Source organism: Pseudorasbora parva, chromosome 15 (genome assembly GCF_024679245.1).
Source record: "Pseudorasbora parva isolate DD20220531a chromosome 15, ASM2467924v1, whole genome shotgun sequence".
Classification (NCBI taxonomy): Eukaryota; Metazoa; Chordata; class Actinopteri; order Cypriniformes; family Gobionidae; genus Pseudorasbora; species Pseudorasbora parva.
The window spans coordinates 10,737,991-10,765,840 of NC_090186.1; the positions used below are offsets into that span (position 1 = coordinate 10,737,991).

Here is a 27,850-nt window from a genome sequence, read left to right on the forward strand (position 1 = left end):
TTCCCCACCAATGAAAAACATCAATTAATCCTGCCAGTATCCTAACAACCCTTACGAAACAAAAATATATTGCAGTATATTGGAAAATGTCATGCAATACATTAGGCAATATATTCACATATATGGGAATTAATATTTATATTTTTCAATATATTGAAAGCGGCAATCATTTGTATATTTTGCAATATATTACATGAATATATAATATATTTTATAATACCATCAATATATTATTCCATATATTTATAATATATTAAAATATATTTAAAGTAATATATTGCTAAATATATTTTCCTTTCGTAAGGGAAATATCTGTGCATTTGTTACCTTTGAATATAAGTGAAAAAAAATATACATTTAAATCATGTGCTTTATGTTTTAGGCATATGTTCCATGTTAATAAACAAGTCTTGGTGATTTTTTAAAACTTTTATTAACAATATCACATTACATTCTTCTCAAACTTTAATCTCATGGATTATAAACCAGTTTTAAGTGTAGCCAGACACTGTAAATTTATGGACAAACTAAAAAAGAAAATCTTTGTGTGTGTGTGTGTGTGTGTGTGATAAAAAAAATACTGCAGGTTGAAGCACAAGATAAATTCATCTGACTGGCTTACATGTTTTATTTGAACTTGTCTGATTAATTATTAATTAAGAATGAAGAACAGTGGGGGAAAGAAATATGCTTTTCAATTAAATCTTTCAGAAAATTCAGTATCATACTGTGTTTGGCAAAATGAGGGTTCATCTAGTCATTTGATCCTCCAGAAACCCACAGCTTAACCTTTATGTGTGTGCATGTATATTTTCTAATTAGAGCTGCTATTCTTCTCTGGTGTGATATGCTATTTATGAGAGAAACACTTGAAGATTAGCAACATAAATCATTCATCAAACAGCTTATTAAATAAGTATGAAAGATGGAACTCTTTACAGGATGTCTTATATAGAGTCTAGCATTAGTTTAGCCTTTTCTACTCATAGCTGTCATGTTGAAGACAAATCCAGCAAAAGTGCAGTTTGGCAGTCTTGATGTTTTTAAAAAACAAACCCTTTTATAGAGAATCAAATGGAGACCAATCAGTATGGCCAGAGAAGTTCTGAAAAAGTTCCTATGTGATTTTTAAACAATATTTTTCCTTATTTGAAAGTGTTTATTTAGGGACAGTACCAAAAAATGTCTCATATGATGACAACATAAAACCAAAACATCCCTTATATTCAGTTAAAAATACAATAGGCTATCCAGTTTATTGTTTGTCAGGGTAGGCAGCTAATCCAGCGGTTCCTGTTTGATTCGAATGACGGAGGTCGTGACCCCACGGTGACTTCGTTTGACCTCTCTCCTCAGAACGTACTCACTGAACTGGGTTGAGTCCACACCACCTCCACAAGAAGCAGCGATCTCAAAGCCTCTTTGCTGCAGTCGCTCCAGAACCTGATGAACACAAAAATTCCCAAACAGACCAAATCATTATCCTTTCATATTCAATATACACTGCTTTTCAAAAGTTTTTGATCGGTACGATTTTTTTTAGATGTAAGAGTTTTTAGAAGAAGTCTCTTATGCACACCAAGGCTGCATTTATTTAAATATAAAAAAACAAAAACATTAATATTGTGAAATAATGTTAAAATTGTTCAAATGTTAAATAACTGTTATTTGAATATTTTAAAATGTAATTTATTCCTGTGACCAAAGCTGAATTTTCAACATCATTACTCCAGTCTTTAGTGTCACGTGATCCTTCCGAAATCATTCTAAGATGATTGCTGCATAAAAATAAACATTTATGATTTTTTTTGCTAAAAATTAATTATGAATAATCACATTTTTATGCTAAAATAAACATTTATGATTATCAATGTTGAAAAAAGTTGTGTAAACATTTCTTTTAGGATTCTTTGATAAATAGAAAGTTCAAAAGAACAGCATTTATTTTAAATAGAAACTTTTGTCAAATTAAATGTTTTTACTGTCACTTTTGATCAATTTAATACATCATTGTTGACTAAATGTATTACACTTTCTGTTATTATTACAGACCCAAAACTTTTGACTGGTAGTACAATGTTGCAAAAGCTTTCTATTTCAGATAAATGCTGTTCTTTTGAACTTTCCATTCATCAAAAAATTCCAATAAAGAATGTTTTACACAACTGTTTTCAACATTGATAATATGATAATGCAGCAAAATCATATTAGAATGATTTCTTAAGGGTCATGTGACTAAAGACTGCAGTAATGATGCTGAAAATTCGTTTTTGCATCACAGAAATTACATTTTAAAATATATTCAAATAGAAAAAATATTTTACATTGGAATAATATTTCACAATATTACTGTTTATGTTGCTGTATTTTTTATTAAATAAATGCAGCCTTGGTGAATAAGAGACTTCTTTTAAAATTTTACAGATCAAAAAGTATCTTATACTCAAGGCTGCATTTATTTGATCAAAACTACAAACAAGTTACATTATGAAATAATATTACAACTATTTCTATATAGAATATTAATGACAAAGCTGACTTCAGCAATATGCTGATTTGCTGCTCAAAACAATCAGTTGTGCTTAATATATTTGTGAAAACTGTTTTTAATGATAACTGGATGAATAGAAAGTTCAAAAGAACAGCACTGAAATATTTTCTAAAATTATAATCACATCACTTTATCATTTTAATGTGTCCAAAAACTGGATGAGATTAAGCTTTGTTTTCAGAGACTATCTCTTGAGTTAATCACTAAATATGCAAATAAATGAACCCCTGTGAGCAAATAACATGTTTTTTTTCTTCTTTTTGGAGCTTGAAAGTGTGATTCTATAAATGATCATTGTATGAAAAAAAATAACTGAAGATTCTGCTTTTGTGTTCCAGAGAGAGAGAGAAAATAACAGCATACAGGTTTGGAACGACATGAGTGAACAGTGAAAGTGTTTTCATGTGTGTGTGAACTACCCCTTTAATTGAACACCCCTGGCACAGTTGGAAAAACAAACACAGCAAAAGTGTTATAAACCATCTGTCCAGCAGCTCTCTCAACTGAATAAAACGAGATACTTAAACCACTCTTTCTGTCTGTCTGTTTCTCCCTCACTCTTTCTCGTGCTGTTTCTTCCAGTCCTTCGCTCCACAGAACTGTGAGATCACATTCCATTAGTGTGCCTTCAGGATGTCCCTTCCTCTTTTGCTCTCCAGCACTGCGTCACTAAATTCCCCTTCGCTCTCTCCCTCCATCTACAGTCTTCCACCATCTTTCTCTTTCTTGGTCTTTTTCTCTTACACCCTCCCATTTACAGGTCAAAGTTTCTGTCTATCTGTTCTCTGTGACTTTCCAGCATGCTTTTGTCCTTCAACTCTCTTTTTCTCTCATTTTTCTTTCCTGTCTTCTGCCTCTGCTTTTCTCAATCTCCTGCTTCCATTAGTGTGACGGCAACTGCCAGGGGCCAAAAGATTTAATAAGCAAACAGGATTAGACAGCCTCTAGACACACACACACACACACAAACACACATTTACACACAGTATGAAATGGTTACAGAAAACAGTATAGGAAAAATTGAGCTCATATTGTACATTCATTCCTGACATGAATTATTGGCCAGTGTTTGTAGTTTATAATGCTAAATCAGCTGAAGCTCCTGGATGGAGCCGTTTGCAGACTGCAGATTTAATTTAAAAGGGGTAACATGTGGTGTAACCATCAAGTAAAAAAAATAATTTTCCTTACCCTGGATATAAATGGGAGTCTACACATCTTAGTCATCATATAAAGAAAAAAATGTATACTGATAAAGTATAAATAAGTGAATATGTAATCGGTCCTACTCGACCCGTCCTGAGTGGGCTTCAAACCGTGGTCTCCTGAGTGGGAGGTAGGCATGCAAACAAGGTTGCTAAAGACTGCCACCTCTAGCGTCAGATACTAGAGCATCTCTTGAGGCCAGAGGAGTGAGGTTTACTCGCACAGCTCTTACTGGCCTACGTGACACCCTCACTCACATTCAGGTCACAGCACCAAATTGAACCAGTCCTACTCGACCCGCTGCGAAAAGAATTCAAACCGGGGTCTCCAGCGTGGGAGAAGGGGTAACATGGACGCTAAAGACCACAGCGTCAGTTACTAGAGCTGCTCTTGAGATCAGGGGAGTGAGGTTTACACGCTAAGATCTTACTGGCCTACGTCTGTTACATGCATACATGCATATATATACATATCATGTATATCTCATTAATAGTGAAAGAAAAGGGTTAACAATAACAGATGCAGTTATTGCCTACATAAGTTACCATATTTTCTTTTATTAGACTCCAGGTCGAAAGAAAAGTGCGTTTTTACACTGAGCACATTCTCTGCAGTCCGAGCGTGATGCACTGCAAGCTCACTCTCGCTCATGTCCAAGGTAAATCATCAACACCATCACCGCTTATGTGTTTTATTAAACTATACATTACAATCAGCTAAAACTAATACAGGATACTTTTGTGAACAAGAGCACTCCCGAGTCCGTGTTTCTTACACTGTTCACGTGAATCGTGGCACAATTTGGCACACATACAAAAATACTAGCAGTTCAATAGGGAACACGCATCTCTTAAAGGGGCCACACTATATTCCTACTGGTGGAATATGGACCTCCTCCAGGTATAATGTGGTACTGATGCTCACAGGTCTGCATGACAGCTTTCACATTACCAATTTTTCATACGAACTGTGCCCTGTTCTGAACTAAACCACCAGTATAAAAACTCCCATAAATCTAGCGGTGAAAAGGTATATGACCATCCAGTGAATAATAGTTTCTGTTCCTCTAAATTTTGATTTAGTTTCAACTCCTACGGTGGCCGATTTAGTCCAAGATTAACATGGCAACCCCCCTCTTCACATTCGACACGGTGCCATCGAGTGTTAAAACATGAAAGGCGAAGCTTGAAATTATGGGTATGTCCCTCTTTGGCTAATGTACTTTCAAGACGGAGGGGCAACATGGCGACCGTCATTCATACCCCTCACCTGTATGTATTTTCAATGGCATATTATAAACTTACGAGAATACATTATTACTTAAAGTAAATATACATTAATGAGCACATATATTTTTGAAAGAACTAAGTGTTTTTAGCTAAGAATAAACTAAAAAAGTTACGCAGTGTAGCTTTAAGCTTGGGCTTAATAGACAAGAACAATTTCTTTGAAAAACATCTGTGACCTTTGATACATGTCTAGTCTTCATGGTCTGTTGAGTATGGTTTCACTAATAATAAACATATATATATATATTTGCATAAAGCATGCATATTTGTCCATACCCATGTTGATTAGAGTATTAAAAAGTTGAAACATATTAATGTCAGATACATTTACAACTGATAAAAATGTGTGAATAATCTCCAATTCATTTCAAGTTAACTCATGGCAATCATGTGATTAATCGTGATTATATATATATATATATATATATATATATATATATATATATATATATATATATATATATATATATATATATATATATATATATACACACACATACACTGTATATAAATAAATAAGGGATAATCGACGGCTAGCTGTGCTTAAAAGCATGATGTGGAGGCAAAGAACAGTCCGATGCAAAGCAGAGAAAAAAGTTTAATGCACAGCTAGCGTGGAGTGTCCCGCTTATTCCATGTTTATTTGCCAGCATTTACAACTTAAAGATGTTATTGATGTTTGCAGTGTAATATTTGAACGGAAGGGTAAAATGAATAGTCAATGTCATCAGTTAGATCCAGCATTCTGCCCGCTTTGAACCAGACAGAGACAAAGTAGTGCGTAAGATCATATTTATTTGAATGAATGAATTATAGCATTTATTAAAATTAATTCTCAAGAGAGAGATTCGTACCTGTGTCCGTTGGGCGCCTCTTTCTCCATAAAAACGAAGCTGCGAGTTTCATTACTTCAAAATAGGGATGCAACTCCCTCGTTGCAGAGAAATATAATGTAGCGATTCAGCAGCAAAACAATTTTATAACAAAAAATCACAGGGTAGTGTTTATTCGTTTTTGTGGTCCTGAATGTTTCTATATGTGTGCAGCACGATCTCCGCTCTCTGTGTGCCAGTGACGCATCGCATACGTTACCGGCAATGTGTGAAATCCGCCATTGTGTAGAATGCCTAGGGAATATATAGAATGCCCGAAGTTTGTGGGCAAAGTATAAAATGGTAGCTTGACGTGGTCATACTCAATTCTAGTCAGAATATGAGTCTGATACTGTTCCATTGAGCTGTGATTATGGGGCGTGTTTCAACCGAACCAGGAAAGATCTTGATTGGACAGACCTACAACCAATCAGAGCAATGAAGCGTGCATTATGTTAGTTGTCAAATGTCAACAGAACTCAACTGCACTGTGTTGCCAAGTCCACATTTTTTTCCCGCAGGTTGTTTTCTATGTCAGAAATAGTGAAGGTGAATGCATATACAAACAAGCTCTCCATTTAGGATTTGAACAAATATAATCCAAGCGCCTTTGATGACGTGCATGATTACGTTACTGTTCATCATCTGTCCATCATCATCTAAAGCCCGCCCCGATAATTTCATTGGTCCGAACAGTTTCTGTTTGGCCATAATCACTGCTCTATGGATCAAGTTCAGACCGAACTGCCCGAGTTCAAATTTTGTGGGTGGGGCTGAGTTCGTCTGGTATCCAGGCTAATAAAATGGTTTATATTTCACACATTTCCAAGAAATTCTATACAATGCCAAAGGGCCCGCCGGCAGAGTATAGAATTCTCCAGCTACTCGCGCTTGAGCCTTTGTTCGGTGGTGGTTGTGCCGGTAGCAAACATGTGAGCTTCCGTGTTTTGATACTTTGCCTAGAGTGTGCTTGTGATTCTATATAATACCTAAGGTAATGTACAGAATGCCTAGGAAAAGTATGCAATGTAATCGCAAAAAACAGACATTTCCCACTTTGCCACTAACACACACACACGCACGCACGCACGCACGCACGCACGCACGCACGCACGCACGCACGCACGCACACACAAACACACACACAATGAATTGTAAATATATTTACATATATTACAAATATCATGAATTATTATTATTAATATAGAAATTACATATCAAATTAATATAATTATTTTTAAATATCATTACGATTTTGGGCACTCATACCACATGACATAACCTGAAGTAACCTTGCCTTGTCATAAAAAGTGCCAATTATCAGATATTTTGAGAGACTTAGGCTGTGATTTGGCGGACAAATGTTTTTAATTTATTATTAAGCAGTAAAGCAGGTTCGGTTTGAAAAATAATAATAATAAAAGATTATGCCAAATGACTAAATGTTTATATAATAACAAATTTAAAATTTAAACTCACATCACTCATGAATCCTCAAATAAATAAAAGAATAAAGAAATGAACAAACATACGAACAAATAAATGGTATTGCCAGGTGTGTAAGAGTATATAAGATGTTACGCACCTGTACAGAGTTGAGGTGGCAGTATCCGTTTAGAGGGAAGCGTATGACATGTGTGGAATCGTGGTTCCAGCCTGCGTTGACAGAGTTGCACATGACGTCTCCTATCTCTGGGAAGATGTCCTCGATGAGGGCTTTATCGCCGCTGAGCGTTATCCTCTCTCCCAGCTCAGGGGCCACACGCACTACCACACACTCACACATGCGTGATGTGTACCTAGAGTCCTGCTCAGAACGCCAGCGCTCCAGCTCAGCCTGCAGAGGCTGCAGCTGGAAATACCGGGCCTCCTCGTACAGCAGAGAGTAGTCCTACACACACAGATGCACAGATAGATGGCACAACTGATTTAAGGAACGGTTCACCCAACATGAAAATTCAATCTATGACTTTTACGATACTCTTTTTGTGTAGTGATTCTTTTTGCTACTGTTTCATGAACAGAACAACATCATATTGGCTCTGAACAGCATAATGGTGATTAAAAATAGACAATTTACATTTTGGAGGAACTATTCCTTAAAAACCTCTAGCAATAATACTTATGCAGTGTCAAATTTAAAGTCTTACCTTAAAGTCATCTGGGATGAGCAATTTTGATGTCCTGAGGAAGTTTAATATGTAGCGAAACATGTGTCCATCTCGATCTATAAAATAATGCTGCTTCAGACTGTCCAATACGATCGGCTCTGTGCCATCAAACAAACGGCCAATCCTGAGAGAGGAACAGATATTAAAATATTTAGATGTAACCAAACAACAACTTGCTTTCCTATACAAGGTTTATCTCTTATGAACACACACCAATGGCAATAAACTGTCATAACTTTTAAAGACAATATCTCCGTTTGCATTGAACTTTCAGCGCTGTAACTTTGCAGATACTGTTTATGCTCAAGCAGCAACATTACACACTAAATAAAGTTAAAAAAGTGAAATCGAATGCAACCAGTAAAGTAGCAAAAATGAAGGCATGGTAAAAAAGTTTGTACCTTTAATGTGAACAGTAAGAAAAAAAGTTTTAATCTAAAACAAATATATTTTCTCTGGCATTCCACTTTTTCTTGCTTTGTTTTCCTCTTTATCTATCATCCCACCACCTGCAGATGCATGGGACGTCTCCTTCCAAACAGGTTAGGTCTTATTCGGCCATTTGATCAGTGCTTATAGGCTACTGCTAAAGAAGTTATGTTTTCAACCAGGCTTTCAGACCATGTATTTCCATCAGATATGGGGTAACACAACAAATAACCCTGATGCTAACAGCTATGAATAAAAAATGAACAATCTCTTTTTGTTTGTTCCCAATATCTTCACAGTATGCTGTTTTTGTCTCTTTTCTGACTTATTGTTTTGTCCGCATCCTCTAAACCTTCTGATCTCCTTGTTTTGATCCATTCCTCTTCAATCCACTCACTTTGCCTCCAAAATCAACACACACACACACACACACACACACACACACACACACACACACACACACACACACACACACACACACACACACACAAACACACACAAAATTAAATAAAAATATACATTTACACAACCATTCACAAGTTTGAAAATCTCTTCTAATACTCACTAATCAGACAGAGCGCGTTTTTCAGATGTTTTTGATGGGAAAGCTGAATATTCAGCATCATTACTCCAGTCTCCATGATACTTCAGAAATCATTCTAATATGATGATTTGAGCTGCTTAATATTTTTGTAGAAACCATGAGACATTTTTTAATAAATGTATTTAATGTCAACTTAATGCATCCTTGCTGAATAAATGTATTTAAAAAGTCTTAGTGACTTTAAGTAGTGACAAAAATTACAGTATTTTTGTTTAAAATGCACTACAAATGTTGTCATGTGAAATGTATATATAATGATCCTATATGTTTTATAAAAAAAGTATGAAAAACATAAAAGTATAAATATGTTTTATTTAACTTAACTACAGCAATATTGGAATCACCAATGTAGTGCATTTTGCATGTCAGTTTGCAGAATAAATGACCATTTATTGTTGACCACAACACTGTTGTGACTTGCTGATACTTGGAACATTGAGAACTTGTGGAAGTTTGAGAAAAACTGTGCTAAAAGGTTAATTTAAAACAATATAACATCATCTGCATGCCTATCCGTGGATTCAGTGGATTTTGACAGTACTTTCGGTCAGCACAGTCTGGCTAAACCGTAGCCTGCATCTGCATCAGCCTCATCATGGAGGGCATGGCTGGAGGCGGCGGCCATCATTGCTCCTGACGACGCAAATGTCATCATCCGGCGCCCTGCTTCCTTTCTCTTCGATGACTGCGTTGTCATATTGATGTTGTTTGTGATAAAGTAGCCAAGGGGCGAATGGATCACAACTGTCACTTATGCCGATGCCTTTCTCTGAAACATCTATTTGACAATTATAAAGGCTTTTCACGGCCTATACTAGATTATACCAGACTGTGTGGACCCTATATGAGACAATATGTGTGGGAGTATTTCCATGCCACCGTAAAGGACAGTGGGAGGCGGAAACCGTGTGAGACATGTGAGCAGTTGTGAGACTGGATGCTAGTCTGGCTCAAAGCGCTTCAGGCTCCTTTTGGCCTGTGCTCTGATGTTTGACTCAGTCAGCAGCTACGAGACAATAATGCTCTTTGGCATTGCAGAAATATACCGGTCAGTGAGCTAATGAGCACAGACAAGACACGTACACATACACACAAAACACACGCATATGGAGCGAACACACATCATGAAGGACTTGTGTTCAGAGGATGACATGCGTTTTAGAAATTTTAGGCTGACTGCCAAATGCATTAGATGACAGTGGAATAAATGGAATATTGGGTAAAAACAACACCTCTTTCTTTGAACACCTGCCTGGTGTTCTATTGCACTACACTGACCATTTCTGTTGGTTTTGCATTTGTGTGTGTGTAATGTACCTGGACTCTGGGTATTTGGTTAACGTGGCCAGGCTGCTGGTATACATGTGACCCCCTACGTCAATGTGCACCGGCGCGTTGGTCTTCGTGAGCTGTGCAGGTGTGGGGATGCCGGCTGTGCCCAGCGGGGAGACCGGCGAATGTGCCAACATAGGCCGGGTCGACATGCCCACACTGTTGCTGCGATTCTCCTGAGAAGAAGAAAAAAAGGATAGGTAAGTTTTCAGCGAGTTCTGGATTTGGGATTGTGTAAAAAAGACATTAAAGCCCCACTGAAATGCATTATTCATTGTGTTGACGTCATTTCCACGGAAACAGGAAGACAGGGGAGAACATATCGAACAGCTCCTCCCCCTTTTTTAAACAGCCAATGGTGTTTAGTATATATCACAGATCGGCCAGAGCCATTCAGCTTGGTAAAGACATAGTGTCCTCAATCTCTAACCGTTTCTCTTCACTTTAGAATTTAGCATTTTGTGCATTTTCAAATGTATCCGACACGTTTTCTGGCATGTGCCGATTCACTCATATGACACTGACGTGATACCAGACTTAATTCGCCCCAATAGAAAGCATATTTACACTGTTTGAAACGTTCCCTGTCCCCTGTATAGTGCACTATCCATTCATCATGCAGAAAATAGTAAAACTGTGAACACTTGACCGATTTTAGCCTCAGCATCAGTGTCTATTTGGGTGTGGAACGATGTAGATTCTAGAGAGCATTTGATTAGATAAAAAACATCTGATGAGAAGCTGAAGTGCAGGGTGATGTCATCAAAATAACTGATCCATATCCGGTTGTTAAGGCTGACGTCATACGGCAGTGCTTCCGGGTCCAAACGCTCTATCTTATAGCACAAGAAAAACTACAAACGGTGCTAATATACACACAATGTGGTGTAATACTACAAAAAAAGCTATAATCATGACCTTTTTTTCCATACCAAAATTCCAGATGGCCAGACAGTGATTCATCTTTTTTAAATCGTTAAAATATGAATGTCTGTAACGCTGTGAGCACAGAGACTGTTGTGTAGACTGTAAGTATTTAAAATGTTAAACTTTTTTAAAGGTTTGATGTTTAATATGAATAAATAGCGCTCATAAACGGGTGTCGATGGCATTCTCAAATGAAACGAGTTGAGGCTTGGACCCAGAAACGGCGTTCCTTACGTCACGACTTAACAAGCGGATTGTGAGAGATCGTAAGTTTTGAATTCTTGTACGTATGTAAATGTGGGTTTTGTCATTGTTTTAAGATAACAGTATATAGATAACAGTAAGGCAAGGACTAAAGTTGCATGTGTCATATCACAAGAGAAAAATAAAACATGCCACTCATTTTTTATTTAAATAATCTTGTATTGAAATGTGGATAATTTGATTAAAAAATTACATTCACATAATATAGTTGGAAATTACACATTTTTATTTTATTCAGTCCATGACCCTCAAACAAGATTTTGTCTCTTTGTAGTTAAATGGTTTAGTAAAAAAAAGTATATATATATATATATATATATATATATATATATATATATATATATATATATATATATATATATATATATATATATATATATATATATATATATATATATATATATATATATATACTATGCATCAATGTATCGTACACAAAAGGAGTGTGTATAAGTTAAAAAGGTGTCAATTTTGGTTTCATGTTGCCTTGCAATTCTGTGTCACTTGCAGAAACCAAAGAGTCTTCCAGGTTCCCACACACTTACAGCCCCTTTTGCCTCAAACCCTCTTTGTCTATTGTTAAGAAAACAGGTAGTTTGGCCACTCAGAGTGCCGTTTTGCCCCTTTAAAAATGCCACAGGGCACATTTACACATACACATTTCTGGGAATCAGTCTCTGCACACTAAACAGGAATAGGAAAGCAGCCTCTTCATTTTGGTTAATGTGTGTGTCATGAGCGTGGAAGGGGAGCATAGTGCTAAATGGCTCAATATAAAAACAGATAATCACTTCTACCTTGACAACTGAGTTACAACAAATTAAACTGACCCGTTACGGCATTAATGGTGATTTTGCTGTCAGCACTAAACAGCATTACAGTAGCCACACTCTCATTAGCCTCCTCGTTCCACAGGCTTTGTCTGACATAATATCTGCTTGTGCTTGGAAATAAGTGTTTGCTAAATCTCAAATGGTCACTCTCTACCGAAGCACAATAAAACAGCCATGGGCAAAATTTCCTTTAAAGATGAAAAACAGAAAAAAAGTTAACTGTAACATAAGCATACTTGTGTACGTGCAATATATCAATGCATTTTTGGCCCAGAGTGGAGTAATGTTATCCGAGTCGACTGTCTTACAGAATGAAACATGCTGAGAGAATGAGTTCAACAGACTGGCTTATACAGCGACCTGAAAAACAAGCATTAACCCTTGGTAATACACAGAACATGTGCAAGTAAACATGTATCCAGGCTAGCACATTAAAGCACTAATGATAAACATCTTTGGCACAACTGGGCGTTTTAGCGGCTGCAGTTCTCTGATGGAGGCTGAATGGGGCGTTATGCCTACAGGAAGAATATCTTGGGTCAAAGAGGCATTTTCTCATGCTTTGTTTTTGTTTTGTTTTTTTGTTTTAAGAAAAAAAAAAGCCTTTTATTTTCAGGCTAATTTTACATTCACAGTGTAGACAATGAGGAAATGAGAGCATGGGGTGCAAAATGTTTGCCTTTATTCATTTGGCAGAGATTTTTTGTCAAAAATAAATACAGTCAACTTATATATACACACACACATAAAAAAGTTACATGTGGCTTAAAGAACAAAGCTGTGAACTGAATGTTACATGAATAAAAACAACTTATTTCACAATCATGGATGGTGCTGGAAGCCTGAGAAGGGCTTAACTTAAGAAAATACACTCTGGAATTTTGGATGATGCAAATAAACAAGCAGGAAACATGAATTACTGCAGTACTGATGTGAGTTTAAAGAGAGCGGAGCTCTCTGCAGTGTTTATGGTGACCAGTAAAAGCCCATATTAGAATATTTCTGTAGATTATTTGTGAGCGTTTGAGGCAGTAAGAGAGTTGTTAAATGGATAGTTCACCACAAAATGAAAATCAGCCCATAATTTACTCACCCTCATGCCATCCTAGTTGTATATGACATTTTTATTTTAGACAAATACAATCTGATTTATATATTATATATATATATATATATATATACATATATGCATTATAATGGCAGCGTCCAAAATTTGAAGCCCAAAAAACTGCACTCATTAAAAAAGCAATCCACCAAGCTCCGGGGGGTTAATAAAGATCTTCTGAAGTGAATCCAAGGGTTTTGTAAGAAAAATGTCCATATTTAAAGGTCCCGTTCTTCGCGATTACATCTTTCAAACTTTAGTTAGTGTGTAATGTTGCTGTTAGAGCATAAATAATACCTGTAAAATTATAAAGCTCAAAGTTCAATGCCAAGCGAGATATTTTATTTAACAGAAGTTCCCTTTCAAAGCCTACAGCGAACGGCCGGTTTGGACTACAGCAGGAAGTGCAGGGATGTAATGACGTCACTAGATCCGTTTGTTGACTAACCCTCCGTCCACAAGAACACGCAAAAAAGGGGGCGTGGTCTTGCTGCTCTCCCACGTGGAGAAGAGCGCGCATTCAGTGCTTGCATCTCCCCGTTATGGTAAGAGGCGGGACCTTTCTGGGCTGCGCTAAGCTGCTGTCCAATCACAACACGGGAAGCGCTGGCCCAATCAGAACTTGTTGTTACGTGTTTCTAAAGGAGGGACTTCATAGAATAAGGAAATCATCAGGCCGTTTTTAGGACAGAGAAAGCGCTGTACAGATAAGTAAATTGTGTGAAAAATACTGTTTTTTTACACGCGAAACTTGAACTCATATTGCACACTGTTAACATAATCAAAGCTTCGAAAACACGCGAAAAATGGGACCTTTAACGCGTTATAAAGTAAAATATTTATCTTCTGTATACAACTTCTGTAAAAAGCATAACAGACGCGACGATGCAGATGGACGCTGTGTTAGAAAGCGTAACTGGTGCGACGATGACGTCAGATGTAGCACTAAAAAGCGTAACAGATCGGACGTAGTGTTAAAAAGTGTAACTGGCACAGCGATGGTGTCGGACGTAGCGTTAAAAAGCATAACAGATGTGCAGATGTCACCCTAATGTCGTTCCACACCCGTAAGACCTCTGTTCATCTTCGGAACAGTTTAAGATATTTTATATTTAGTCCGACAGCGTATCTAAGTGTATGCACACTATACTGTCCATGTCCAGAAAGGGAATAAAAACATCATCAAAGTAGTCCATATGTGACATCAGTTAGTTCATTAGAATCTCTTGAAGCGTCGCAAATACATTTTGGTCCAAAAATACATTGTCTTCTCTTCCGGGTTTGTTTTCAATCCTCTAATAAAGATTGGAACGTTTATGAATCAGTTTATCAATTCGATTCAGAATTCAGATCACCAATGTCACAGGAGTTGGCAGTTTGACACGCGATCCGAATCAATATGCTGATTCATAACCGTTCAAATCTTTATTTGAGGATTGAAAAAAAAAGACAATGCTGAATAAAGTCGTAGTTTTTGTTATTTTTGGACCAAAATGTATTTTCGATGCTTCAAGAGATTCTAATTAACTAACTGATGTCACATATGGACTACTTTGATATAAAATATCTTAAACTGTGTTCCGAAGATGATCGGAGGTCTTACGGGTGTAGAACGACATTAGGGTGAGTCATTAATGACATAAACTTCCTTTTTGGGTGAACTAATGCTTTAAATGCGTTACTGGCACAGTGACGGTGTCGGACGTAGTGTTAAAAGCGTAAAGGCGTAACAGACGCGGTGATGATGTTGGACGTAGCGTTAAAATGCATAACTGCCACAGCAATGACGTCGGACGTAACTTAAGCATTTCGAACTGCGAGAGGCATTACACTTTCTGCGTAAGTTGAATACGGAAAACGGTCTGCCGGCAGCTAGATATTTTACTTTATAATGTGTTAAATATGGATACTTTTCTAAAAAAAAAAACATCACTTCACTTCACTCTCAGAGCCGTGTGGATTACTATTATAATGGATGGATGCAGGAGCCAGGACATTTTTAAAAATAACTCTGATTGTATTCGTCTGAAAGAATAAAGTCATATACACTAATGTGGCTTGAGGGTGAGTAAATCATGGGGAAATTTTCATTTTTGGAAATTATATTTTTGCAAAAAATAACATTTTACACTTTATTGAACTTTATAATAACTATTAATTGTTCTGCAAAGATGCATACAATTGATCAAAATTGACAGTGAAGGCATTTATAATTTTACAAAAGATGTTGTTTTGACATTTTATTTAAAGAATCCTAAAAAAAATATTGTATCAGAGTTTCCACAAAAATATAAGAATATGAAATATGTGTGTCTTGAGCAGCAAATTATATCAGAATGATTTCTGAAGGATCATGTGACAGTGAAGAGTAAGGATGCAGATTCAGCTTTGCCATCAAAACACACACATTTTAAAATATATTCAAATAATAGATTTCACAATATTATTTTTACAGTACTTTTGGATCAAATAAATGTAGCTTTGTTGAAGCATAAGAGATGTTTGAAATGGTGGAAGGGTGACTGCAAGACATGTAAAAAGATTGAGCTAAATAATGCAGATGACTAAATGGATGCATAAGGCAAAAAGTCTCTGAAAGTTTCCAAATCTTTGACCCGAACGTTGTTAACTCATCTCACATGTACAGCGAACTGAGAGAAAGAAAACAGCATAGACTCACTTTACATCAGTTAATTAGCAAGGAGGGAACAGGGATATAATTGGATGTGAATGTGAAATTACTAAGTGTCATAATTGACAAGGCCTTTCGGTTTTTTTTCCCCCCAGGATGTTTTTCCAGCACTCTCTTCCCCCTCTAGGGGTCGCTGATAGATATTTAGCGCAAACTTTTTTTGTTTTTGTTTTTTGAAATAGAGAAAAATACATGCTATGATTTTAGTGCATGGCAACTTCAAATACTTGAACATTCATAACCACAATACTGCTGAGGTTGTATAAAAAAGCACAGACCTTGATGAATATTTTAGTGTGGTACAGTAGTGTAGCTGTAGAGCAATGTTTAATTCTGATCATCATTAATATAATGTATTGCAGCTGAAGAACACATCATCTCAGGTATTATATTTAGGAAGGAGTCATTGGTTTTTTGTGGAGCCCTGCACAGGTGCATTATTAGCTCATTCCTCTGCAGGCAACAAATGCTTTTATTTTTCACACACTTTCATGCTGAAGGGTGAAGACATCAGTGCTTTTAGTGCTACTTACACAGCATAATAATATTCAACAACATATATCTTAATCACATTCTCAAATGGGCCACCACTGGCAATTGTGCAGCCGACCCCAGATGGACTATATTATAAATATAGGGAGTTCAGATAAGCAGTGGGGGAGTCAGGGAGCAGTGGTAGAATTTAAAGTTATAGTTCACCCAAAAATGAACTCACCCTCAAGTTGTTCCAAACCTGTATAAATGTCTTTGTTTCTTTGATATTTTGAAGAATATTGGTAACTAAATAGTTGTGGGGCACCATTGACTTTAAAAAAAAAAAAAGTCAATGATGCCCCACAAGCTATTTGGTTACTAACATTCATCAAAACATCTGTTGTGTTCATCAGAACAAATAAGTTTATCCGGGTAAATAAATAATGACCGACTTTTCATTTTTGGGTGAACTATCTCTTTAAGTTTAAGTTTACAATATAGCCCTGGTTATACAGCTATACTATCATAAGTAAAACTGACATAATGAAGTAAATCTGGGATTTGCTGACAAATGTTCCATGCAAAATGACACGCAGATGAGTCAAATTTGACATCCCACGGTTGTTGCTTTAATTCGCTCATTTGCATAAACACACTTGGTTTGAAAACACAATTGTCCTCTGAATGAGGTGATTGACAGACAACAGGGCCGCTAGTAGAACTGTTTAGCGCATTTCTAAGACGTTTTGTCTTTACTTGGATGTGCTAAAGACATGAAATCGCTATTACCTGTGAGGGGAGCATATGAGGGCTCTCTCCGTTGAGTTCGCAATGAGAGGAGACTAGCGCGGTGACCGTTGGAGTGTCCGCGCGCTCCACGGCGGCGCGCGCGCAGAGTCTTTTCGGCGATGCCCCCGGTCCCGAAACGCTTACCGGATAGACGAGCGTCCGCGGGCGTTTGACCACCTTCTGCGGTTTGAGCTCGGCTTCGGCCTCGTCCTCGCAGTGCAGCACGTGCGCTCCGTTGACCGTTTCCGGGGAGACGCGGAGAGGCGCTAACTTTGACCCGATGCCCGCAATGCCGTTGAGCGTTGCTATGGAGACGGCGCCGATGCAGTGGTTGGTGTAGGTCTTTGACAGTTTGGCGGCCCGCGAGAGCATCTGCATTCTCGTGCCCAGCAGGTTTTTGCCGATGGCTTTATTTTCGTACCAGGTCGTGTCGGTCTCGCTGCAGTGATCCCGCGGGCGCTGGAAAAAAGCCTTGCAGAGAGGATTGCGCTTCGAGAGGTACTTTACGAAGCTCGCGTAGGGACAAAACTCCGTGGCGGTCTCGTACATGCGGGGAAGGTTGTCATCGTCCGTGTCTGATCTTTTTTTCGTCCAGGAGGCGGAACGAGACTTGTGGTACGGCCCGAGCGCTTTGAAGTACACAAACTTCCGTCCGTCCTCGTCCACGGCCAGCCCGAAAGAGTCCTCCTCGAGCTCGCGCTGGTTCTCCCGCCCCCTCGTGCAGAAGTACATGCAAGTCTCGAACCACACTTTGTTGAGCAGCCCGAACGGCGAGCTGGCGCTGAACACAGCCGACGTGTAGAGTTTTCTCAGGTCGGATCGCGTGATGGCTTGCTTCTGCACCACGGGACCGGCGCCCTGCTCCTCCAGCTTGCGTATGACCGCAGCGAGCGCGAGGTTGGCACTGCGCAGCTCAGGGTCCTTGGTGAGGTCCAGCGTGCGGCAAAAGGGGGGCTCGTTCAGGTACCGGTTGAGCGAGCTCCGGATGCTGATGAGGGAAGACTTGCTGTACAGCTGTCCGCTTTTGGAGCGCGCCTCCGAGTAGAACGAGCGCAGCACTTTGCAGAGCGCGTGCTTGTCCATGCTCTCAAAGTCCGTACTTTGCGCCTTCTCCGTCAGGTATTCCCGGAAGATTCGCACCGCGTACCGGGTGGCCAGACGAGTGTTCTCGCTGAGCCTGGAGCGGTGCATGTCTCCCTCGGGTCCCGAGTCCAAAGCGGCGAAAAGCGGGTCCCCAGCCACCGACTCGAGCTGGTCCGTATTCCGCATAAGGACCGCTTCCCCCGTTTCCACGGCAGCAGCGCAGCTGTCGGGCTCCCCGCACTCCTCCCACTCTAACTCGGCTTCTTCTTCTGACACTTCTCCTTCTTCCCCTGTGATCTGGATCTCCTGAATCTCTTCCTCCTCTTCCTCGCCCGAGCCTCCGTCTCTCTCCCGATCCCCCGCCATCGGGTCCGGTTCATCATCTCTACAGCAGTGGTCCCCGCTGCCAGGCATTCTCGCCATATTGCAGTCTGACAGTGTATGAGTCCCGAGGCACTGCGCATGCGCTATATTGGACCGCAGAGCTGAGAGCTTTTTGTGCGTTTTAGTGACCTTCAGCTACGAGAACAGGCACGCGCTCTTAAAGGTGCAGGAAAAGGGGAGCTAGATTGTTCACAATTAAAACACACACTCGCATTTGCACACTTTAAAACTTGGATGGAGAGATAAAGCGACAGAAAGAAGCAAACGGTCAGCTATACTCTGTATTGGACTGCAGCTGAATTAAGCAGTAAATTATGCCTTTAATACACCCACACAGACACACACCTGCTAATTATTAAAGGGCTATGTAGCTCAGGCAGGCTGACTTGATTTGGGAGTTTCCAGTAGCAGCTGTGATCATGTCTAACCCTGAGGCCATCCATATACTTTCGAGCGAGTGTGTATACAGCCTGTTGTGTATGTGTGAGAGGCAGAGAGAATGTGACAGATGGGAGGGAGAGAGAGATGAAGGTGTGGTGAGCTAATTGATATTTCTGTGCATGTAAAGAATAATTTCGACACAGCAAAGTGCACCGGTTTGTGTATGCAATGATGGCCAGTAGGCAGAAAACCCCTCTAAACAAGTGAAACTCCACATAAAAGGAACGGTTCACCTAAAAAATGAAAACTGTGTCATTACTTTCTCACTCCAACGTCATATTACCTCAAAGAATATCTTTTAATGAAAGTGAATGAGGACTGGGGCTGTCAAGCTACACATAAAGCACCATAAATGTATCATAATAGTGGCCATACAGTCTTTTTCTAGTATTTTATTACTTGTAAAGAAAATCTAAGTTTACTAAATGACTTCAGATCCATCGTGAGAGAGTGAAGAAGGTCTGGCTTATGAACGAATCACTCTTTTGAGTCGACTCATTTCAATGAACCGGTTGATGCAAAACAGACAATTCTGATTCAGATCAACTCACTGAATCAATGATCCAGTCATGATGGCTACGTCGAGCTCACCTTGAGTCGTATGGACCACTTTATGATACTTTCATTCTTTTGAATCCATTTTGAAGCTTCAAATATCCAGTCCCCATACATTGTCACTGCATGGCAACGACTGAACATTATTCAAAAAGTTGCCTCATGTGTTCCACAGAATCAAGAAAGGCATGGGGTGTGTGAATGATGAACTTGCCTAGTTTTTCATATTACGTGAATGGATGTGATCGTGTGACTGGACTGTGTTCATTAACTCCTGCTGTTCTGATATGTATCTATGATTCGCAAATACAGCTCAGCTGAAACTCACTGCAGACTTTCTCAAGTTCTTGTAGATTTTCATTTTCTTCTCTTATAGTCTGTGTATAGAGACTATTGTAATGTAAACGGAGCCCCTCTGAAATGCATCATAGCTTATTTCAGAGCTTACTCGATTATGCATTGATATTTTTATGTATGAATGATTCTAGTGTACTCAGGGTGAAATTGCTTTTTGGCCCTGTTAATCTGTAAATACAATTTATGTGGCAAAATATGCCACATTACACTAATACAAGATCGTCCTATATGAGTGACCTTGATCAAGAACACATTCCTAAGTGCTTCTACATTCACGCCTTTCTCCTCTCCCGTGTTTGTGTGTGTGTGTCGTGAGAACCCCGAGGCAACTGCTGTCTCAGTATGAACAGCACAGAGCTGAGGTTTGGCTCTGGAGAATAAGGCAGATGTTTGTCTCCGGCGCTGTGCCTCAGAGAGAGGCAACGCATGAGGAAGCGGATTTTAGAGCTCAGTAGGGCTCAAAGCTAGAGGAGGGATGAAAAAAAGCTCCATTCATCCATCAGCAAATCAACTGCGATCATCTGACTCATTAACTTTATACGGTCTTTCCATAGTCTTGTGGAACATTTCTTTATGGAAAAGACATGGGCCAATAGCAAATAAGAGTGTGTATGGTGAATGTGAAAATGTTAACGCAATTTTAAAAGTAAAGTTAAAAAATGACTTTAACATGTAAAACAATAATAATAGTAAAAAGAATAAATTTGTCTTTAAACCTTGACTACAATATATTAATACAATACAACTGGTGCTATCAAATCGATTAATCATGATTAATCGCATCCAAATTAAAAGTTTGCGTTTACATAATATATGCGTCTACTGTATAATTATTATGTATATATAAATACACACTCATTCATGTATATATATATATATATATATATATACACACACATGCATTTGTATGTATATATACATAATAATTATACACAGTTCACACACACTTTGTTTTGCAAACTTTTATTTTGGATGTGATTAATCGCGATCAATTGATTTCACAACACTAAATATAATAAATTTAAATATATAGAATACATTTTCAAATATTTTATAAGTAACAGTTTATCTTTTTGTTAATTCATAAATATATAGTTTGGTGAAGTTACATGACTTAGACCACATGACGTTTACCACCTGACCTTTGCCATGTCATAAAAAGGTCAAAATCAGAATCTGATATTTTTACTTATTGACACGATGAGGGTCTGCAGGGATCCTTTCTGTAACATAATTTCCTGTTTTATTATAATTTATTTATTTTTAACTTTATGCCTTCCCTTCCTCTCCCAAAACCAATGATTTATTATTAATTTTAATTCAAAATGTAAAAACATGGAAAATAGAGTGCGTATTCAAGTCAATTAATTGTATTGCAATAAATAAATAAATTAATGAATAGGTTTCAGAAGGAAATGTCCTTGGCCCTTATCACAAACAGAACTTTGAGAATAAACAAATACAACGAACAGTCATGCAGAATCAGAATTCAGTTTTGTACATTTAATTACTTGCTATAAGCGCACGTTTTTGGGCCTGTAACTCTTCACAGGGTTCTGCTCCTGCGACCCTCCAGCATGAAACGCTTTGGACGTCCACCTCACCTAACACACCCGATTCAAATCTTTGCTCATTAGTAGAGAGCTCCATGACCTGAAAGAGGTGTGTTGAATGAGAAAGACCTCAAATGTGGAGCGCTGAGGTTCCCAGATGTTTAGGGGAAACCTGGCATAAACTCCTTTGCTTGAGGCCACAATGTCAATATAACAGGATGGTGAGCTCTGAAACTCGACTCCCCGGGTTTACCCTTCACTAGAACTCAACTGGCAGCCTTTGTTAGAAGCCCGAATCCTTAATCATTAAACTACCGGCGCCCTTTTCGCCCGGCCAAGGTAACGTTGGACCCGTATCTCATTTCTATCCTCCGCACAGCACACATATATCCCTGTGTGAGGATGAGCCTCCATTTTGAAATGAGAGACCTCTCTTCTTTTGTCTCATTCTGTCATTCCTGCCCACAGGCATGTCACCAGAAACAGCTCTGACATCTCTCAAAGGAAAGAGAAGGAGAGCGGAAGACAGAGCGCAGGAGAGAGAGCAGAAAAGGAAAGAAAATAAGCCCTCCTTTCCACATTTTAAATTCTCGTTAGCAGAGCCCATTTCACACCTAGATACCCAATTAGCAATTAGCAAAGCTTTAAAGTGCAGTCCTGAGCCGGAGCCCTGATCCCGGCCTGATTTGTATGCGCTTTGTGCAGATAGCGATAAGAGAGAGGCTGAATACATGTATAGTTTTAAATTTAATTTCATAATCATTTGCATGGCAGGGTAGCCTGCAGGCGAGAGGGAAAATAACATGCCCACTCTTCAAAAGGGAGATCAGGCTCGTTACATGGCTGTGCGGAGGATTGGAGAGGGGCTTTTTATGTGCAGGCAGGTAATTTGTTCCCTGACTAATCTGAAGAGATAGAGAAGTTCAGAGGAAGCACTTTTTAAAAAACAGTGTGAGCGCAGCATCACAAATCGCCTCTACCTCCGAGGCTTGGGAGAGAATGAAAGCGAGCGAGAGAGAGGAACACCAAGGTGCGATATAGCTGAACTCACTGCCAGAGCCCGAGGCTGCCAAAAAAAGAGTAACTACTGAATGTGCGAGTGTGTGTCTGGGTATGTACGGCTCGGAAAGAGATGGAAACCATCTTTGAGCACGCCAACGTGGCGCGCCATCCGCTGTGGGAGAGATGTAAATCGAATCGGGCACCTGTAGTACATGACTCTCCTCCCTGACTCTCTGTCAAACAATTAATCGTGATTAATCGCACCCAAAATCGCATGTGTGTGCACTGTGTGTAATTATTATGTATATTTTAATACACGGAAACAATTTACAATACGGTTTTATTAGTTAACATTAATGTATTAACTAACATGAAGTAACCATGAGCAGTACTGTATTTGTTCATCTTTGTTAACGTTAGTTAATAAAATACAGCTGTTCAGGGTTTGTTCAACTTAGTTCACAGTGCATTAACTGATGTTAATATGATTTTAATAAAGTATTTGTAAATGTTGAAATTAACATTAACAAAGATTAATAAATGCTTTATAAGGGCAGTTCACGATTAGATCATATGAACAAATGTAGTTAACTATTGTTAACTAATGAACCTTATTGTAAAGGTTTCTGAGTAAAAATCAGGGAAAAGTGATTAAAATGGATGTTATGAACGTGTTTGAGAAAGAAATGAATGAGAGGTGTTCTAATTAAGATGGTACATGTATGTAGGCAGTAAACTGAAGAATGTTTATTTTTATATCAGACCATTATTGTGGATCTGACCATTTTTTTTTTTTTTATTTATTTATTTTTTTTTTTTTTATTATTATTATTTTTTAATTACTATATCTTTACGACTGTTTTAACTATGCTTGTTTTTAATTCTTTATTCGTCCATATGGTATTCTTTTTTTTTCTCATGCATTTGTTACCACTGTTTTAATTAATTTCTATGTAAAGCACTTTGAATTGCCATTGGGTATGAAATGTGCTATACAAATAAACTTGCCTTGCCTAAAGTGTTACCGAACACACACACACACACACACACACACACACACACACACACACACACACCACACACACACACACACACACACACACACACACACACACACACACACACACACACACACACACACACACACACACACACACACACACACACACACACGTGTATTTATATAGGCACCACTTATACACAGTACACACAAATATATTATGTAAACACAAACTTTTACTCTGGATGTGATTAATCACGATTAATCGTTTGACAACACATTCTCTCTCTCTCTCTCTCTCTCTCTCTCTCTCTCTCTCTCTCTCTATATATATATATATATATATATAGCATATATACATGTGTGTGTGTATGTATTCAAAAGTCTGTGTGCTGGATAATGTTTTATTATCATTTATATACCATTATAGTGGATTTGTTTTATGTTTTCTTTTTCATTTTAGTAAGTTTGTGTACTTTCTCAAATATTTCTATATAAAAATTATCCTTTTTATTAAATTTTTAGTTATTTTACTTCAAGTTAATACGAGAAATGTTGCTTTTGCCACTAGCTGAACTAAAATAAGGTTTTTAAAATATATTTTATTTGTATTTTCATACATTTATTTTTCAGTTTATTTCAAATAAACTTTTTCTATGGTTACAGTAGTTTTAGTTAACTGGTTCTAGATGGTTCCCGTTTAAGTCTGACCATTAGGCTACAGTTCATTCCACATGTTTGTGGCGCCGAGAGAGAGACAGAAAGATGGAAAGCCTTGCATGACATCCTGCTCTTAATCTTATCCATATTCATGGATGCATATGCAAAGTATGGATGTGTCGGAGAAGCGCTGGAGACAGACTGAGGATTAGTAACCTGTGTTTGAGGTGATTCCAGGCTCACATTAACATGTTGAATATTCTACGAGAATGAGTCAGAAAACTCAGCAACTTTGCCCTGTCCGTGGGCAGCAATTCCACTCGCTGCATGTGATCCATTGTGTGTGTTTTAGTGGGTGATGGTGTTCTGTACAGGAATGCTTGTGTTCTCTACGAGACCAATTACATTTGTACTTTATGATCCCCTACAGTTATACAAGACTCCTACCAGATTTAACAAATGAGGCTGTGCTGACTGCGTCGTCCACACGCCGATTCTGTCTGTGGAGTTTTCTCAGGAAAGCAGCAGCCTCAACAGGCCGGCTGCAACTACAGAGGTCAAATCTGGCCATGCACAATCTGATCACACCAGGTTCCAAAAGGCCAGTGTTGCCAATTTAGAGATTTTGGCTCTAGATTTAGCGACTCCCTCGCCGCTTTTGAGAGATTTTTCAAGTCCAGTGACAAAATCAGCAGCTTCTTGGACAAACCTCATCTAGAATGCTCTCTCACTCGCTGATATACATTTATATAAATCAGTGAAATCGCCATTATGACGTCATCTAGTGACATTGATCGATCAGATTTAGCTACTTTCAAAATGCGTGTAGAAGATCCATTTTTGGTTCCCTATAGAACCAAGTAAACGGTTCTTAAAATAATCACCTTTTCAAAGTACATTTTTTTCAAAGGTGGCAACCCTTTGAAAAAATGTACTTTGAAAAGGTGATTATTTTAAGATTTAACGATTTAGTCATTGGATTTAGCGACATTCACTGTATATTTATATAGTTCATTTTCTGACTCACTGAACTATATTTATACTTATATTAATCTGTGAAATCAAGGGTTCAGTTTTAACTATCAATTAAAAGCAGTTGGCAACACTGCAAAGGCACAGAAAGATGAATTTTTGGTTTCCAAAAAAACCTTTCAGCAAACAGTTCTTAAAATAACTCTTTTTTTTGTTACTGTGAAAAACACGTTTTAATAATCTAAAGAACCCTTTTCCACTATAAAGAACATTTTGTGGAGCGGAATGGAATTAGTTTACTGCATGACTATTCAGTACACTGTAAAAAATTATTTAAAAAATAAGTTACCTGGTTGTCTTAAAATGTTGAGTTCATTGCAATTCAATTGCAATTTTGTATGTGGTTCAGATACAATAATAATTGTAGTTTCTATTTACTAAACCAATTTCTTTCATTGTATCAACTCACATTTTTAGTTTCAATAAACTAAAAATTAAGGCAACCGGGTTACTTACTTTTTTAAGTTAAACCAACAATATTTTTTTACAGTGTAGTATTCACAATTTCTGAAAATAATGTTGAATTCAGTTTTCTCAAACTGGTATAAGTTTCCATCACACAGTAGGTTAACATTTGAACAGGTGATTTTGCTATCCCATAAGGCAACATGAGCTGAAGAGCCATGAGATAAAAAAAAAAAGGTTTAATCTCGGATGGATGGATGGATGGATGGATGGATGGATGGATGGATGGATGGATGGATGGATGGATGGATGGATGGATGGATGGATGGATGGATGGATGGATGGATGGATGGATGGATGGATAGATAGATAGATAGATAGATAGATAGATAGATAGATAGATAGATAGATAGATAGATAGATAGATAGATAGAAGTTGTAATAGCCTATATTTTGGCCAGGTCACCAGTAGGTTAAAATCTACAGACTCAAATACCAGGTGACAGTACCACACACATCCACTTGGACAACAAATAGCAATTCCACGAGCTGGTAGCATGTGGTACCACAGCTGTGAGCCAACAGAACACAACTTATAAAATACAGAGAATACACTGAAAGTGAATCACGCGTCTAAAATGCGATTCCATTGTAACATGCGCACGTGCGTCTTGTTCCTCGCGCTCGCGCTCTGAGCGTTCGGCAGCTGTAGCGTATTAGACGAAGAGAATGAAGGAATGCTGGACTTAAACATCGCGGTTAAAAATAACAACCGCCGCTAAACACAAACAAGAAAGACATCCTCAGCCACATTCAAAAGTGTAAACACACTCTAGTTGCGATCAAACCTGCGGTTTGACAACCCCCAGCCCTAGTTCGAATATAAAAAGCAAGCCGCCGTGTTAAAGAAAGATTTTCATAATCTTTCCACATTCGCCTCTCATTTAAAGAGCTTGCGACTTTACATCATATCACATCGCGAAACCTAATCGAGGACGCCATTACAATATCAGTCAGTTATTCGAGGTTACGCTACAGAACAGTTTTCCATGTGACTACGTAAACTGCTCCAGGTGTCGTTTTGCGCTGCCATTATACATATCGGGAAGCGACAGGATGTAAACTGGGAGAAGATAAATATTTTTGTCCCAAACGCGCTCATCCTCTGGCACATGCGTACATGCAGCTGCGCTCTGAAGACCCACTGCCTCTCTCTGAAGAAAAAAAGCCCACAAAGCCCAATCTGGCGCTCCTCACCTGGAACATGGGACATCCAGCGACGTGTCACCTCTCCGTGTTTGGGCTCCTGTCCGCGCCCCTCGCTCAAGCGCTGAGGAATGGAGCCCAGCTGAAGCAGAATTCACAGAGAGTCGCTCCAGGGGTTTCACAACCCCTTTGGGCCAGACCCGGATAGAGAAAGAGAGAGAGAGGGAGAGAGCGAGCGCGCGCGCTCTCAAACAAACGCCCCTGCAGATCTCTGCTCACTTCAGAACAACTAGTGAATTAACCGATCACAAGAATGAGCTAGTTGTAATACACAAAAACGTGCAGTTTCTCTTATTCTAGGATGTAAAAAGGGAGTCTGGTGATTTTTCTGCGTAAAACTGTCGTCCTCCTTCCTACATCTTGCAGCGGGGAGGCAGATTTGAATGGTTATGATTAGTTTTGATGGAACGCTGCCGCGGGCGCTTCCTGCAAATGGATGGTGAGTGCGCGCACGGGCGCGCTCACAGAGGGGGAGAGGGCCATTACACAGATTGAAACCTATATCACGACTATGCAGAAACTGCAAATATGATTTTAAAATTGTGAAACGTAATGGAAATGAACAAATGTATCA

The 27,850-nt window shown here is 38.6% G+C and overlaps 1 protein-coding gene across 2 annotated transcripts; it reads right to left on the reverse strand.

Annotated features, from left to right (window-relative positions):
- Window positions 1-414: 414 nt before the first annotated feature.
- kctd1 (potassium channel tetramerization domain containing 1) lies at window positions 415-27,652 on the reverse strand. 2 transcript variants are annotated; one of them, XM_067417107.1, is made up of 5 exons: window positions 27,268-27,652; window positions 10,440-10,630; window positions 8,069-8,213; window positions 7,504-7,809; window positions 415-1,443 (listed from the first exon to the last, which is right to left on the reverse strand). In XM_067417107.1, the coding sequence occupies exons 1-5, from the start codon at window positions 27,274-27,276 to the stop codon at window positions 1,279-1,281; spliced, it is 816 nt and encodes a 271-aa protein (XP_067273208.1). In that variant the 5' UTR covers window positions 27,277-27,652; the 3' UTR covers window positions 415-1,278. The 2 variants fall into 2 exon arrangements, with proteins under 2 accessions (XP_067273208.1, XP_067273207.1); XM_067417106.1 differs by lacking the exon at window positions 27,268-27,652 and adding an exon at window positions 17,539-19,261.
- Window positions 27,653-27,850: the final 198 nt, after the last annotated feature.

Coding starts and splice junctions, on each gene's coding strand:
- kctd1 (XM_067417106.1), bottom strand. CDS start 19,044: ATGGCGAGAATGCCTGGCAGCGGGGACCACTGCTGTAGAGATGATGAA. Junction 10,631..17,538: donor CTCATATGCTCCCCTCACAG/GTAATAGCGATT, acceptor TCTTCTTCTCAG/GAGAATCGCAGCAACAGTGT. Junction 7,810..8,068: donor TCATCCCAGATGACTTTAAG/GTAAGACTTTAA, acceptor CTGTGTGTGTAG/GACTACTCTCTGCTGTACGA.